The 17,137-nt window shown below is 40.6% G+C and overlaps 1 protein-coding gene across 2 annotated transcripts in view; it reads right to left on the bottom strand.

The window, feature by feature from the left end:
- The window catches only part of SLCO1C1 (solute carrier organic anion transporter family member 1C1), a 37,429-nt gene extending 29,347 nt beyond the window's left edge, over positions 1 to 8,082 (bottom strand). For both annotated transcript variants that reach the window (XM_056134617.1, XM_056134619.1), the window contains exons 1-3: positions 7,930 to 8,082; positions 6,953 to 7,094; positions 163 to 295 (exon numbers count right to left, since the gene is read on the bottom strand). In XM_056134617.1, the coding sequence (XP_055990592.1) occupies positions 163 to 295; positions 6,953 to 7,094; positions 7,930 to 8,058 (404 nt within the window). In that variant the 5' untranslated portion in view covers positions 8,059 to 8,082. The remainder of the gene's footprint in view (positions 1 to 162; positions 296 to 6,952; positions 7,095 to 7,929) is intronic.
- Between the last annotated feature and the right edge of the window lie 9,055 nt (positions 8,083 to 17,137).

Below are 17,137 nucleotides of genomic sequence, written 5' to 3'. Positions count from 1 at the left end.
ACTGTAAGGGCACTGCAATTTCATCCCAAGAGAATTAACAGAACATAAAGGATCACCAGTTAAGCGGCGGGTTGTTTTCCTCAATGGAAGCAATGAATTCTCTGAATACAGGAGAAATGCTGCCTTTTGTTAAGGCGAGGCCGGAGCACGGCCCAAACTCACCGTTCCATGAAGAACTGGGGCACAGCGACCAGCACTGTTCCGACACCCATGACCAGGCAGCCTCCACCGATGAGCTTTGGCCTGTGAAGTCTGGCTCCAAAGTAGCTAACGAAAGTTATCACTAAGAGATTCCCTTTGGGAGAAAGAGCACATGTTGGCAAGTTAGAGCAGCACTTCCCAACTGCGTCCCCGGAACTGTATATTCCAAACGAGCCACAGGTGAAAAGCTTATAAATAGGAGGGTGCACAGCAGAAGAATTTGGGGACAGCGGGTAGTATGGGGGGCACGTGGGATGGAAAATGTTCAGAAGGGAACCCACAATGGAAAGAAAGGCTGAGAAAGACTGAATGAGAGGACTTTTAAAAGTCATTAGCATAATGAAAAGAGTGAATGTAAGTGAATGGATATCTCCATAGGTCTGGTAAGACTTTCTTGTCGTGATTAAATCATCTCCTTGGTGTCTTTCCCATTTTTTTCTTCTTTTTTTTTATTCTGCAAAAACCGGTGACACTGTCTTCAGATTTTAAATCACTTTTATCAAAGTATTGTAATGGCCAACCCTTCTAGTTCATTTTCATCCACCATAGCTATGAGATCTTCAATGTATGTATGTAATATACAGACATACATTACATGGCTGATGTGCCCCATAGAAGATGCAAAACGTAAATAAATTCCACTTCAAACAAAATTATATTATGAAGTTCATACAGAGGTGAAACCAGGACAGAAGTGTGTTGTGGTTCGTTTTCATGGTGATTGGATACAGCGCTATTATACAATATCAATACTTTAAAATGTTGTAACCATATTACCTAAACTATGATAAAATAAAAAAATTAAAGTTACATTAAAAACAACATTTAAACAATGTTAACTAGTATATGAAAACTAGAACTATAGATGGAACAAGAAAATAGATGGAAAAAGAAAATAAAACCCTGATATCTACCTGAGATTCATAACTACTATTGGCATGATAATATAAATCTTTTGAACTTTTTCTCATCCAGTTATTTCAGTTTTTTAAAAAATTAGAATCAAACATGTAACTATCAGACTTATATTTATACTTTGAATTTGTTTAAATACTTTTCAATTGCTTCATATAATTTTTTAGATTATACAGTTTAGATTGTTCTCAACATTTAATTATTATATATTTTATTGTAATACTCGGACTAAAATTTGAGTGGGGGAACTTCTGGCAGTGATCATGTCTTGTTCTTGGCTCTGCACTCAGGAATGAGTCCTGGCAGTCTCAGGGAACTGTATGGGGTGCTGGGGAAGGACCCCGGAGCAGCCATGTGGGAGGCAAACATCTTACCCACTATACACTATTGCCCCAGTGCTGAACTAAACTTTGGTATTGCCAACAAATCACAGTTCTTAAGTTGAATGATTTAAATGTAGATATTTGCTTTTTTCGGGATAGAAGTGGGCCACACCCAAGTGCCCTGCCTGCTACACTATTTCTCTGATCTCTAAACGTAAAGATTCTGGCAGGATTTGTAAAAACAGCAAGACTTTATGATTAATCATGCAAGTACAGAAAATTATCACTACTTTTGTCATGAAGGCATAGAGGATGCGAATGTGATTTTCTTATGAATACTCTTTTTTGTGTTTCCCTTAAATAGAAAATGGCTAAATTCATCACCAACTCAAAATACAGGCTCCAAAATCTCTCTCTTTTAGACCTCTCTGGAAATCCTTTCAAATTACTTTTTTATGAAAGATTAGACTCAAAAAACAAAAATTACTACACCTAAAGAGCTTCAGGAATACATCCACATGTAAATATTAATGTGTAAAATGCAAAAATTATACAACTACATAAAACGCACTTAGTTCTCTTTTAAAAATGACTACTTTTTTGAAAGTTGAGATTAAGCTTTTCTAAAATGTCTCTGGAGGAGCTCGTGATAAATTGCTTTTTAGCTAATAGTGTTGATAACTGATTAATCATGCTGTAGGGAAGGAAGACCTGTGCTTTGCAGCATACAAAAATTACTAGAAGTTGGTGTGTGCAAAGCAGAAGCATAAAATATGCAAAATCTTGGCAACTCCCCCAGAGTTTCTGTTTCCATAGATCTGGGGGGGGGGGTGTGGGTACAAGAAATCTATATTTTAAATGCAGGCTCAAATGTATTGATGGAGGTGGTTCCTGGACAGTGTTTCACAAACATTGTTTGGGGGTCCCGGATTTCAGGGACTTCAAAGTTTTAACTATTTGCATTGGGAATATTCCATTTATAATAACTATGGTTGCTAGATAAAGAACTTAGGCGTGCCGTCATCAACAGATTGTGATGGTGGACGGGTGGCCTTGCTTTGAAGTTGCTAATGTTTCCAGTTTTCTAGCAAGAGTCCATTTCCTTACATCTGCAAGCAATCATCTAATTTACTACTGTTTATTCCCATTGCCAGCTTTAACCAAACATAAAAAGAGCAGTGATTTTCATAGCCTTGGGGAGAATCGTGATAGTGAGAAAAGGAGTTTACAGTGGCTCCAGAAAGAAGAAAGCTTTTCTTGATTTCATATTTAAAAATACACTTTCATTATCACTGAAAATGTTAGGAGAAATTTGATATATCTCATCATTTAGTATAGGAATATGACAGTTAATACAGAAAAATAAAGTTGACTTTCAGTGTATAGGTAACATGCTATCACACTACCCTGTACAACATACCACCAACTCTTCGCAGTAAAATACACAGATGTATAGGCTATATAGATGTTACACGACGTGCATGTCACATAGTACCATTTCAGAGTTGTGATATAGACAGATTTTTTATTTTGTTTTTGGGGGGCATACCTGGTGGTGTTTGGGGGGCTATTCCTGGTTCAGTGCTCAGGGTTGCTTAAGGCAGCTCTTGAAGAACCATGCTATGCTGGGGATTGAAACCAAGACCTCACATTGTTGGGTCCAGTTCAGCCGAAGAACTACCATGACAGGCTCTGTGACCTTCGAGTGGTCTAGGCCTCTTCCAGGACCAAGGAACTAGCTCATTCCTGGTAAACAGGGTACATGGTTGCAAAACTGTTAAAGCAGAAAACCCGATGATCATCAAGGATTAGGTCTCTGGAATGAGGTTAGACCTCTGGAATATCATTGCCAGGAGGTGAACTGGATGATGTAGACCAAGAGACAAAAAAAATAGATATGTACTTTATAGGTAGTGAAAGTAGTTGAGTAATACACTTGTACTGAGATGAAAGTAGTTGAGTAATGCACATACCTTCAAGAATGAAAATTGTTGAGTAATGCTTACTTGTCAAAATGAAAGTATAAGAACTTGCTGAATTTAGTGCTGGGGTCCTTGTTGAAACCCGCTGTGTCAGGTGGGTACCTGAACCCCAACTAGCTGGAACAATAAACCTCACTAAGTGATTTGCACTATGGACTCTGTCCTCTGTCTTTGAGGGGTGGTTGACTCTGGATTCTAACAAACACTGTCTTCTGGTTGTTCATCGATTTGCTTGAGCGGGCCCAGTAACATCTCCATTGTGAGACTTCTTGTTACTCTGTTTGGCATATTGAATATTCTTGGTAGCTTGTCAGGCTCTCCAAGAGGGGCAGAGGAATCTAACCTGGCTTGGTCAGGCTGACTACGTGCAAGGCAAACGCCCTACCACTGTGCTATTATTCCAGCCCTGGACTCTAACAACAACATACGCAAAATAAGTGTTCAATATTGAGCCATATCCCTGACCTCTAGAGAAGATCTTTATTCCTTTACTTAATATCCTAGTTGGGGTCTCAGAAGATATACAGGGAAAATACATGGTAATAGATGATCTTTAAAAATTGAATTAGATATAAAATTTATTTCATATCTACTATCATTAGCCTCTAAATGAAAACAGGATTGGAATAGGTTGTTTTACAGTCAAAGACATAACTCAACAAGTCGAGTGCATGCTTAGAATGTGAGGACTCAGGGTCAGTTCTCAGTACTACGTGATGTCCCCAGGCTCATTGAGAGCACAGCCCCTAGGCACCACTAAGAGTGGTCCAAACTTCCCTCCTCCTGAAGCAAAAGAGTTTTACCAAAATTTTAAATAACAGTTTCTTTCTCATGCTTCCTCCCACACCTTCCTTCCCCCAACACACTATATAGTGTTTTCTCCCCTTCTTGTGGCTGTAGCTGCTGTGTTTTCTGGGGGGGGGGGGGGGTCACCTGCATGGCTGCTGTTCCCACACATTAGATTGGAGCATACTCTGAGAGGTAAACACTCATGGGGGGATGGGAGAACGAGAATCACAGGGCAGGTGGCATGAGGATTGAACTGATAACACTTCAGGATGGTAAGTCATTGCCACCAAACCACAAGGGGATAAGGGGGTTTAGGGAACACCCAATTCCAGTCCACTCTAGCCATCCTGTCCAGCCTGGGAGGAAGGTGGGAAAAACTGACATCCCAGCTTTGCAGCTTGACAGCTTAGAAATACTTGTAAAGAGGAAAAGGATCACAGAGAGACAGGCCTACTGAAGGAACGGTAAACAGGGACCCCTCCCCACTGGTGATGGTGTGATGTTGGAATTATGTATGTGAGAAATTATCATTAACAATATTGTAAATCACGATCACGACCATCCTGTTGTTTGTCGATTGCTTCGATCAGGCCCCAGTAACGTCTCCTTCATCCTAGCCCTGAGATTTTTTTTAAAAAAGTGCCATATTCAAGGCTCTTTCAGGGTTAGGAGAATGAGACCCATCATTGTTACTGGTATTTGGCATATTGGTACTCCATGGGGAGTTTGCCAGACTCTGCCGTGTGGGCAGGTTACTGTGATTGTAAATCACAATACCTCAGTCAATAAAAATAGTTTAAAAAGAAAACAATAACAGTAACAATAGGTGTCCTGTCCCCCACGACTCACCATAGGAATCAAAGTCCTATTTACTACGGTTCCTTTGAACCCTTCAAGTATTTGGTGACCAAGAAAAATTTACAAGACATCCTGAATGAGAATACAATTCTTTTTGAGTCCCCCTCCCACAGTGGCTGCTGTGTTGAGCCATACACAGACTCTCCTCTACTGATTCATGACTCAGTCCCTGAGGATAAGCAAGATGAGCAGTAGAAAGTCATAGACACACCAGTCTCCACGCTGAAAACTCTGGGGAGTCTTTGAAGGGGGGGGCGGGCCAAGCGCCTACCCTACCAATGCCCAGGCAGCCACAACAAGCTACACCCATCTTTGCTGCCATGCCAACGGCCCAACTTCACCGCTCCAACTGATAGTCTCTGGCGAAGACACCAAACTGAGAAAATTCCAGGGACTCAGTGTTCAGGCTGAGAACTCTGGGGTCTTCCCAGAACACATGTGGGCAGCCCACTATATGCCCACACCAGCGCCCCACCCCCTATACCCTGACCACCTCTCACCACTGCTGCCATGTCAACTGATCAGCCCAGTTCTTCAAATCCTGAACTGTCCGAGCTTCCCGGCTGAAGACTGAAAACAGGGGAAAATGTCCAAGGACTAAAACGTACAGTGTGACAGACAGATAAGGATGTAACTAATTGGTAGAAGACATGTTTTGCAAGACCCTGGATCAGGTTTCCAACACAAACAACACACACAAACACACACACACACACACACACAGGTGTAACATAAGCCTAATGGGAATTGAAAGGAGTCTGAAACAATCATGGCTAAAATTTCCTCTCAAATTAATATCAGACACTAATCCACAGATCTCATAAGAACAAATAGAATCTGTATGCTCTAATAAACAAGGTAGACAATTAGAACAAACGGGCAATGCAATTGTAATTGGAGAGAAATTCTAAGAAAGAACAACAAAAATAACAAATGCTATAAAAAATACGAATGCAAAAGAAGAATGTTTTTGTTTGTTTGTTTGTTTGTTTGTTTGGGGATCACACCTGGCAGTGCTCAGGTGTTACTCCTGTCTCAGCACTGAGGAATCATTCCTGGCAGGCTCGGAGCAACAAATAAAATCAGTATGAACATGATCATTTAATCTTAATGTATAGGAAATCAAAGATAATAAAAAATCTGCAAAAAAAAAATCCAGAGGTTAAAGCCCATGTTACTTATAGAAGAAAAACAAAAATAGCCAACTTCTCAGAAATCATGCTAACAAAAGTCCGGTGAATTACTTTTAAAAATCCAGCTATCTAACCCGACATTAAGGATACCCAAGAGTGAAATTCTTATGTCTGCTTCCTGCCGTTCTCTTCTTTTGTTTGTAGACCAGTGGGCAGAAAACTCTTTTCATAGTTTAACTTTTCTACTCCGTGTTATGCATTTTGGGAGGAGGTCTCTTTAAAATCTTAACATTTTTAGCTTACTGGACTTCTACAATAACTTTGGTAAAGACATTTCCAAAATTCTTTCCATTCAAAAAAACCAATCAGTTTTCCTTAGCTCCTCCTTCAAGCAGGGAACTCTGAATTATGTAGCTCATGTAATCGTGAATGTCTGAGGTAAGAAATGGGTTATTGGCTGACTAGGCTGAACAGACTCCCTGCTGAGGGGCTAGATCATGGGAATTTTGTCCGAACAAGATTTTATGAATAGTTCCTAAGCCTAGCAGACAAGAGTGCTGTGGGGATGTCGTTTAAAAAAGGGCGTAGAAGACCTGGTATTATACAGGGGCCAGGGACATCACTAAAGGTTTGGCACACATGCTCCAGCACCTCTTGGCCTCTGGGCCACTGCTAAGAGAACGGCTGAGGACCACCCAACCCTCTATCCACAAATAAATTTAAAGTCTCGTTATGCTTCCACAATACCTACCGATTTCAAAACTGCCATCGATAACACCCACCAGTGAAGAAGGGATATCAAACCTCCTCTCTATCTGAGTGATGGTGCTCTTCAAATAACCTTCTGCCAGGGCTTTGGCAAAGTAAACAAAAGATAAGGCACCCAGGAACACCTGGAAGATATGACAGATCATACATAGTCTGACTTCAGCTTGATACGCAATGGGAACGTCACTAAACAAAAGTGCCTGTCAAGAACAACACACACACTGTCACTGCAATCCATCAAGAATAACGTGACAGACCTATTCAAGAGCAAGGTGGCACGCTTGTCACTGCAGCCAGTCAAGAGCAATGAGATACTTTTGCTTCACTCGCTCACGGCTATGGACTTCCTTCAGCCTCTCATTACATCCCCAGAGCAAGTTCACTCAGAAATAGAGATTCTTTCAGAGTATATATGAGGATTCTTTTTTTCTCTCAAATTTTCATTTCCTTCATTTTTAAAAGAAGCTCTTCTTAAACATTTTCTACTCAAGAATTGTTTTTGCCTGAGAAATTTTCACGGGTTCCTGAGTATATAAAATAGATCAACCAAATACTTCCTGCTAATCATAAAGTCATTTATTTAGTTAATTTTAAAAAATATTTTGCTTTGGGGGCCATACTGGTTGGGCTTACTCCTGGCTCTGTGCTCAGGGATCCTCTGTAGCTGATGTAGGTGCCCACCAGACCACATGGGCTGCTAAGAATGGAACCTGGGTCTGCTGTGCTCAAGGCAAGATTTCACTGCTGTGCTATTTCTACAATTCCAAACAATAAATTTTTTTAAAAAAAATCATAAAAATGTAAAGCCAGAAAAGAGATATTTAGTCATTTAACCCACATGATCTGGCCACTTGCTTTCAGAGACAGATTTCTGCATCCAAGATATCATTCTAAACAAATGCAAATTTCTGGTCTTCACTGCATCACACAATGATATTACCCAGTTCTTTGTTACTCCACCTTTAGTTCCCCACAGCAAGGCTGTTTCTCTGAGGAGGAGGGATATTCTGATTTGCAGGAAGGTCTTTCAACAGGATGCACGGAAGTTTTGCAGAATAACTGCATATTCTCTCTGGATGAACTGTCCATTATGAAAAGGCTCTTCACTCTGATCTGTCAAAGTCAATTTTAAAAGTAGATGATTTGTTTAAAGAGCACTTTATTCAAATCTGCAGTTTACTGAACGTTTTTAATTCTACAGTAAGTGCTGTAGACAGTTTCTATAGACAGTGTTTGATGTGAAGCCCCTAATTTCACCACAATAGCTTGGCAAAATTTTTCAATTAAAATCTACCAGGATATTTGATGAACTAATTCCGCTACGGAAACGCGGTAGCCCAGTGATCCTTCTCAATTCTTTCAGTTTAAGCCCCATTTATGGCAAAGAATAAATTTAAAGGTTGCCTCTGGAATAAATAAAGAGGGAGAATTTTTCTAACTTTGTGGTCTTGCCAGCTTAACTAGAAGTGAGCCGGAAAGGAAGAAGAGGAACTCAACCATTTGAATATTGATTCATTAGAATTAAGTCCTTAAAATCTTTAAATTTGCAGTTTAAGAAAAATGGAGAGAAAAGATCAATGCTCATTGTAGGTCCTCTTCCCCCTCAGGATTCCAATGGGGCTGCCATAGACCAGCAGAAAGCTTCCAAGATGCCCCAAACTGAAAAGGTTCAGTTTGTGTATCCTGTTAGTTTGACAAATAGAATGCAGCATGCATGATTTATGACTCGAGCTTAGGTTTCATTCAAGTGAAAGTTGTCCCTGCCTTGCCTGAAAGAAAGATAGCTTTCCTGTCTGTGTTTAATTTTCTCCTCCTGCCTCCTCCTCCTCTTACCAAGCCCCAAGCAAGCCCACATGCTTCTCTCTCTCTCTCTCTCTCTCTCTCTCTCTCTCTCTCTCTCTCTCTCTCTCTCTCTCTCTCTGTTCTCCCATGCTACAACTTCCTTAGGAATCCAGGTTGTTTAGTACCTGATGGATGCAGGAGCCCAAAACTATATAACTTCTTTATTAGTACATGTAGGGCTATTAGCTCATGCACTTGCTGGCTGATGAGACTATCTGCTATTCTCACAGGAACTAGAAGAATAACCTTTTTTTGACAAATAATTTCCTTGATAACGAAATCACATTAAGACAGCACAAAACCAGAAAACACTTCAGACAGAATTTAGAGATGCTAAAGTACTAAATAAAATCCTAACAAATCCTAATTAATGAATAAACGTTTAGTTTAAAATGCAGACATTGAATCATTTAAGAAGCTTCACCCACCTAAATGATCACCTGCAACTTTCTAAATACGAAGATCTCACATAAGATACCTTTAGAGACATACAATTTTCTGTCAGTCCTCAATGAAGTTAGAAAAAAACAGAATTCAAAGTAAAAATTAAACAGAAATCTCAGTAGATGTATCATATCAGGTGATATAATTTCTCATCATTTCTTAATTTATAAAAGACAGAATTCTAAGAAACTAAGAACCAAAGTGACCATGTACCTGACAGTAATTGAATCTGAAATCGTTGAACATAATTTTGCCAGAACAATAGAAATGGAGTTTAGAAAACACTGTTATGTAATGCTAAATAGTTTTATTTACTATAAAACTACTGAAAACTTTATCAAACCCTGGGCTTCATCCATCAAAGGCTCTACAGTCACACTCCCTTTCTCTGAGCACTTTAAACAAACTCTATTTAAATAGACACCTATTGCTGATAATTAAAAAATAAATAAGTACTGGTGAGATAGTATAGGGGATAGGACCTTGTTTTACATGCTGCTGATCCCAGGTTTGATCCCTGTTGCTGCATCATATGACTCCTGAGCGACACCAGGAGTGATCCCTGAGCAGAGAGCTAGGAGTAAATCCTGAGTACCACCAAGTGTGACCCAGAACCCATCCCAAACAAAATAGAAAAATATAAGGAAACAACCAAAATGTCCAAAAATTATAGTATTCATACAATGAAATCTTTGAAGCCATTAAGAATCAGTATCATAACAAAGTACAAGGTAAATATCATTATATAGAGCTATTTTCATGACAGAATTTATTTTGAAGTGAAGGCAACCAAGAAGTATAGATGACATTCTAATTTATAAAAGGAACATTGATGTATGGAAATACCTAGGAAGAAGGCTTCAGAATAGTTTATTTTTTTAAAAAAAGTTACCATTCATATTTCTAGATGGTGAGTTGCAAATGATATTTGGTAGGGGTGGGTAAAAGTATACCTGGAGATGCTCAGGGTCACTCAGGTTACTCAGGAATCACTCCTGGCAGGCTTAGAGAACCATATAGGGTGCCAGGGATCTAATCCTGGTCTGCTGAGTGCAAGGCAGGGGCCCTACCCATTGTAATATCTCTCTCCCTTTGGCCCTGTAAATGATTTTTAAAAACTATTATGTGTGTTCATATTTTTTAAAAATTTTTAACAATGAGCACACATTTCTAATATAAAACATTTAGACATAAAATATCATTAAATAAAAATAGATAAACCAGACATATTTTTAAATAGTTCAGTTTTACAGTTGGCATTTTTAATTTAAAATGCAAACATCTTCCAAAAGCTGACCTGTATGATTCAAACTGGCCTATTGTTTGAGAGGTTTAGTCTGTGTATTGTTTCCTTTCGGTCTTAACACTAAAACCAGTGAGCTGAAAATACAAATAAATGATTGAATAAAAAATATACTCTCATTTACACAAAAAGTATCCTCTGATTTTTTTCTTTTGAGAGACCACAGCTGGCGATGCTCAGGGCTTAATCCTGGTATGATACTCAGGGATCACTGCTAGCAGTAATCAAACCAGAGTCAGGAATCAAACCGTAGTGGCTACTGCATAGAAGTCAGTGCCTTACCACTTGTACTATCTCTCTGGCCCCCATAGTTATCTTTAAAAATTGAATGGATAGCACAGCAGTAGGGTGTTTGCCTTGCATGCAGCCAACATGGCCGACCCGAGTTCGATTCCTCCGCCCCTCTCGGAGAGCCCGGCAAGCTACCGAGAGGATCTCGCCCGCACGGCAGGGCCTGGCAAGCTCCCCGTGATGTATTCGATATGCCAGACACAGTAACAACACAGTCTCCAATGGAGACGTTACTGGGCCCGCTCGAGCAAATTGATGATCAATGGGAGGGCCTTTACTTTACTTTACTTTACATCCAGAATGTAAATGCTAAAGAGAAGAAAAATCCTGCTGAAAGCAATATGAAAAGGAAAGGGCCCATTGCACTTGCATTATTTACTTTTATATTGCACAAATATCACTCCAGCCAGAGTTCAGAAGTTATAAGAAAAACAAGAGAACCCAGCCCTCCTCGCCCCTGCTATCTTAAGGCACAACGAAGACAATTTTTTTTTTTTGAAGCAGGATTAAAATATTGACACTGCTGAAAATAAGGTCACAGCCTCGCTTTACTGAGTCTATCATTGTATCTGGGGGGGGGGGTTTCTTTGCCTATTATCTCAAGTACAGTATCTCAATTATAGTATCTTTCAAGGAGGTGTCAATTTATCATCACTGTGAGAAGTTGGGGGGAAACTCAGTGAGCACTTTTTTTGGTCCGTTTGTTTTAGGATCACCCCTAGTGGTTGTCAGGGCTTGCTCCTGGCTCTGCATTCAGGGGTTACTTCTGGTGGACTCAGGCTACCATATGGGGTTCCATGATTGATCCTGAGTTGACTGGATGTGAGGCGAGCACCCTCCCTGCTTTCCTATCACTCTGGTCCCTGGGACATCATTTTTTAAGGTCCAGGTGCTTTCTGGGCTTCTCTCCTCCTCCTCCTCCTCCTCCTCCTCCTCCTCCTCCATCCTTCTCCTCCCCTTCCCCACCCCCTCTTTGCTCCCCTCCTCTTCCATCTTCATTTGCAATGGCCGAAGTGGAGCAGGAGCAGAATCGTAGAGAAAAATCTGTCTCAAGTCATTCCTTGTTCCATCCAAAGAGGCACAAAGGTCCCAGGCTGCCATCTGACTGATCCTGGAAATCAAGTTAAGATAAACCCAGCAGTCCCTCCCCCCCTCCCCCCGCCTTTTTGTTTTGTTGGGAAAAAAATGGAACTGTCTTCTCTCATGGATTAGGAAGTCATCTCCCATGCTTTAAGAGCCCACAGGGCTGAAACAGGTCACATTTGGATCTGAGAACTGCCCCGAGCTAGTGTGTAATCTTGGGGGCAGATCATTTAGCAGTCACCCCCCAAAGACTCCCATAGTGTCAGCATGGGACATCCTACACCTTCCCATTTTATCTTTCTCATTTCTGCTGGAAATGGCCTGAAACCCCACCAGCCTGGATGGTCTTCCTGGTAGCTGCTTGCTAACAAGGTCGGATGGCACTTGGAAAGCTTATTCCCAGCTTCCACCCACAGGTACTATTTCTGTGTCAGGTGACAGATACACTTCTTAAAACAACCTTCAAGACAACCTTCCAAAGTTGCTAACCTCTGGAACCAATCTCAACAAGGTGCCACTCTAGTTCCTTTTTCAGAGACAGCTCAGAACAGTGAAGTGACATCTGACAAGTGACCCCAGTAATGGAAATCAGGGTTAGCATTGGCTCACACTCTTCAGGTCCTCTGGCTTCTTTCACCCAAGTCTCACCTAGCCAGAGGCCTTGGAGATGTGTGCTGGATCTGACCCAAACCTTGCAGAACCTAAAGACTTACTAATCTCGCTCCTGAAACATGTGACGTGATGGTCACAAAATGTGAAGGGCAGATCACCCGACCTTACCTGCAGGTAGAGCCGGCTCCCAAGGTGCTCCGGAAAGGCTGGTCCACGACTGAAGGAGAATCCCACAGGTGACCTCTACAGCTGCGTGGAGCAGTCTGGCTAGCTGGGGAGTTCCAGGGTGCTCTGGGTGCAGAAAGACAAGATGAAGGGCACAGGCTTCCCACTGGGCAATCTCTTCTCTCTCCCTCCTCTCCTCCTGGCCGCCTTTCTCTGGCAGGCAGCAGAGAGCTGGCCACGCTGGCAAAGCCCCCGACGTGCCTCTCAGTTCCCAGGGCACAGGGAGAGCTGAAGCCTTTGAACCATTTCTTTTGCAATTTGCTGAAGTTTAAGGCCACACGTGATAAAGCTTTCTTTATGGGCGAGAGGGAAAAAAAAAAGAAAAGCCCACTTGTGATCTTACTTGCCGATTCCCAGCAAACACCACGGCAGGGGCAGAGAGTGAGGGGACAGAAAGCAGGAGGGGAGACGGAAGTTCGCAGTGAAGATCTGTTCTTCTTCCAAGTTTCTAAGTCAGCTGCTCTGGAGGGCATCACTGGGATCCTTCTGTTTTTTATTTTTTGTTTGTTTTCTTTTGTTTTTAAATCCTTGTGAGCTAAATGGCTGTCTGATTCTTTTTCCTATTGGGATTCTAGAGCCTGCAGGGACCACAAATGAGGTCGGAATCCTTCAAGTTTTGCAAGGCTCTCTCCCGAGCGCATTCTCAAAGAGTTAATTCTCAAAGACAGAGAGCAGTTTCTTTTGCTTTTAATTCTTTATCTTGTGCCAAGGAAAGGAAACTCTTTTCACAAAGACATTCTACAATTCTAATCATTTGTGTGTGTGTGTGTGTGTGTGTGTGTGTGTGTGTGTGCGTGTGCATGCAAGAGTACCATTTTAGAGTATTCTGAGTAGTATTAGCTTGTGTTTGATTTATGCTAATGAATGAAGTTGCTATCGGAATTCCCCAACTTCCATAGTTTCTTAAATAACTAAAACTCAGATCTAGTCACTTAACTTTACTGAGATTCTAGCTTCTGTGAAGCCAAATTTTAATTTTAAACAAAAAAACAAAGAAAAACACAGGGGCCGTAGTGTTAAGGTAGGGCTTAGGATGCTTACCTGGTATGTGACCAGTCCTGGTACAATCTCCCATAACACGTAGAGAGAAATCCCACAGACACTTCTGGGGTCAATAAACAAAAAAATAAACAAAACAGATTCAGAGGGTTGTTTTTTTGTTTGCTTGTGTTTTCTTGTTTTATTTTGGGACCATACACAGCAGAGCTCAGGGATTACTCTTGGCTCTGTGCTCAGGGTAATGCTGTATCAGGATCAAATACAGGTTGATTTGAGGATTAAATTATAACATGTATTTCAAATTGCATTGTAAATAGAAAAGCACTTGATGGCTGGTATGCATCATGGCTGTATATATAATTTCAGTTCATATAATGATCGGGAACATTAATTTATAATCAAATGTTACAAGTACATTTAAATACAAAAGAAATAAAAAGGGCCAGATACAAAGACTATAATAAAACTCTCACTCAAGCAATGACATATTTAGATTCTGATAGATTTTATTTTAGCTATCAAATCAAGCTTTGCAACTGGAAATCTTTGGAAAACAGCTGAATAGATCTTTTATTTTCAACATATGTGTGGCCATCAGCACATTAAAGGGGAGACAGTATTACCCAACCCAAAATACCAAAAGCATACTTTTGCTCCCCAAGAAATGTGATTCTCCTCTGAGAGTGTCAGCTGTTTGACCCCCAACTTTTATGAGATTCACCTTGAATATGATTATTTTTCTGAAGACTCGGACATTCATAGTCAATGCCACTGTTCTGAGTGTTCATGCTACTTATTTCACCTGATGTTCAGAGCTTGTCTACACACCATCACATTGAATTCTGTCCTAGTTTTCTATTCCAGACCAAGACTGAGCATTTGTTTTTCCTGTACCACTTTACAAGCTAACTATTTTAGGTTCCACAGGGCATAAAATATCTGCTCCAATCACTGGACCCTGTTATCTTTGTGGTGTGGGATAAACTGTAAACGGGTGAGTTTACCACGGATGCCATAGTGAAGCACCACGAAGAGGAAGACTTTGGGCAGCAGAAGTGTATTATCTTCCAGTTATGGAGGCTGGAAGTTCTACATGAAGGTGGCCTCAGACTCCTTTCTCTCTCTGAAGCGGGGGGGTGTGAGACTCCTTCCTGCCTCTTTACTCAGTGGTGTTTGACAACGGTTGGGGGAGTTCCTGGATTTGTGACCCTGAGACTCTAGTTTCTCCACCATGGTCACATGTCCATTCTCGCCTGCTCTTAGGAGGATACCAGTTATGATGAAGCAGGGTCCCCATGATGACCTTCAGGTGATTAGATATGCAATGATCCATTTCTAAATAAGAGCACATTCACTGAGGTGGAAGTCAAAGAGGGTGGTGATCTCAACATATCTTGAAGGGGCAAGGGAGCATAACTTGGCTTATAACATGCATATGCTCATTTCACACAATGCTTTTAGTCACTTCTGTAATGTCTTTATGTTCCTTCTGCTGTCAATTTGTTGATATTTGGAAAAACACAGAAAGTTGGGGTCAATCCAAGAGTCTACTCTGTTAGCACTGACAGTGTTCAAAATGGGTGAAGACCATTATTAACCAACTAACTAACATGTCCCTGTGGCATATTTTAAGCTCATGGTAACTGAGCTTCCTGGGTCTTGGAATGCACTGTTACAAAGGAAACCTGTTAAAGACCCAACTAGTTTTCCTCTCCCATTGATTTCTCAAATTTTCCATTTTTGCCCATCCCACCCCATTTTCAGTTGATAAATTTCCTTAAGGAATTCTTTGAAAAAGAAAAAAGAATTGCAGAGAAACATTGCAATCTGTCATCAAATTTACTCTATACTTACATGAACATTCATTTGATCCATTTTTATCCTGTTCCTATGGATGACAGATCTTTGTTTCTGAGTCCAGGTCTTCCTTTCTACTCTGTTTGTCAAATTTCTCTTCTCTGATTCTGTTCTTACGAATTCAAATTATTTTCTTGTCTCCATGAAAACTATTCTCATCAATAACACCAGAGTTTTTCATTTTAATACATACAGTGATTAATTTCCAGACCTCATTTTAACTAACCCCATTGGCAAAACTGTGTTCTATTGATGGTGTTCTTCTTATTGATTCATTATCTTTACTGATTTTCAGAACACCACACTCCCTCATTTGTTTTTCCTACCACAGCCTCATTTGTTTTTAAGTAACCCTCTGTTTCTCCATAGAGTATTTTATTTGCTCTATCAACATTTATTCTGTTAGTGACCCCATTTAGTTGTACTGCTTAAAATATCATGTAAGGTTTTCCATTCATCTCAAACTAGTTGTGTCAAACTTGTTGTGGAGATTGATTGTGTCAAAAGAAATCAGAAACCCACTTAACATGGCTCTGCTAGACAAATATAGGAAATCTGAGCCCTAATAGCATTTATCTTTGGTCCTCATTTTCAGTAGTTAAATTGAATTATTTGAAATTTTATTCACTTAACTCCTTTAGAAGATTTAGTCCTTTCTCTTGGAGATGGCTTTCATCTGATCAAATGATTGATCAAGCTGATTTCTGCTGAGTTCTGTTTTCTCGCTGATTGATGTTTTTTCTCGCCTAGATTCAGTTTTTTATACTTAGAACTCAGTACTACTCCTATCTTTTCCAATACTGTTTTGTGTACTTCTCTTCATGACCTCTCTGTACTTTCTGCCTCTGTGATCCAAGTTCTACTTCTAATCTTATTTAAACGGGACTCCCAGAATTTCCAGTCTTTAATCCAAACCAATATTTAGTCCATGTTTTATGTTTATGTATGTATCTAGCATATTTGTAGTTTTTTTACTCTATTGTTCCTTGGGCTTTATTATTTTATCTTACTAATTTTGGGATGACACCCAGCAGTGTTTGGGCATTACTTTCGGCTCTGTGCTTACAGATAACTCCTGGCAGTGTTTGGGAGACCAGATGATGCTGGAGATGGAACATGGGTTTGCTGCTTGTAAGCGTGTGTCCTCCCCTTGGCTGCTCACTCTTAAAGGTAGTGGTACTGTCTACCTCATAACAGGAAGTTGAAAATAAAGTAAATTACAGAACTGCTTAAAATGTTATTTTGAATTGTCCAAATTTTTTAAATAAATGTGAATTACTTTACTATTTGGGGAGGGGGGTTGGCCACACCCAGGGGTGCTCTGTGCTCAGAGACAGTGGTACTAGGGATTTGATCTAAACAGGCTTGGCTGCATGCAAGGCAAGCACCTTATCCTCTAGCGGTAGGGCGTTTGCCTTGCACGCAGCCAACATGGCCGACCCAAGTTCGATTCCTCCGCCCCTCTCAGAGAGCCCGGCAAGTTACCAAGAGTATCTCGCCCGCAGGGCAGAG

The sequence above is a fragment of the Sorex fumeus genome, unplaced genomic scaffold, assembly GCF_029834395.1.
Source record: "Sorex fumeus unplaced genomic scaffold, SorFum_2.1 ptg000100l, whole genome shotgun sequence".
Lineage (NCBI taxonomy): Eukaryota > Metazoa > Chordata > Mammalia > Eulipotyphla > Soricidae > Sorex > Sorex fumeus.
The sequence above is the reverse complement of the archived record's forward strand: the minus strand, read 5'-3'. Positions and strand labels throughout refer to the sequence as shown.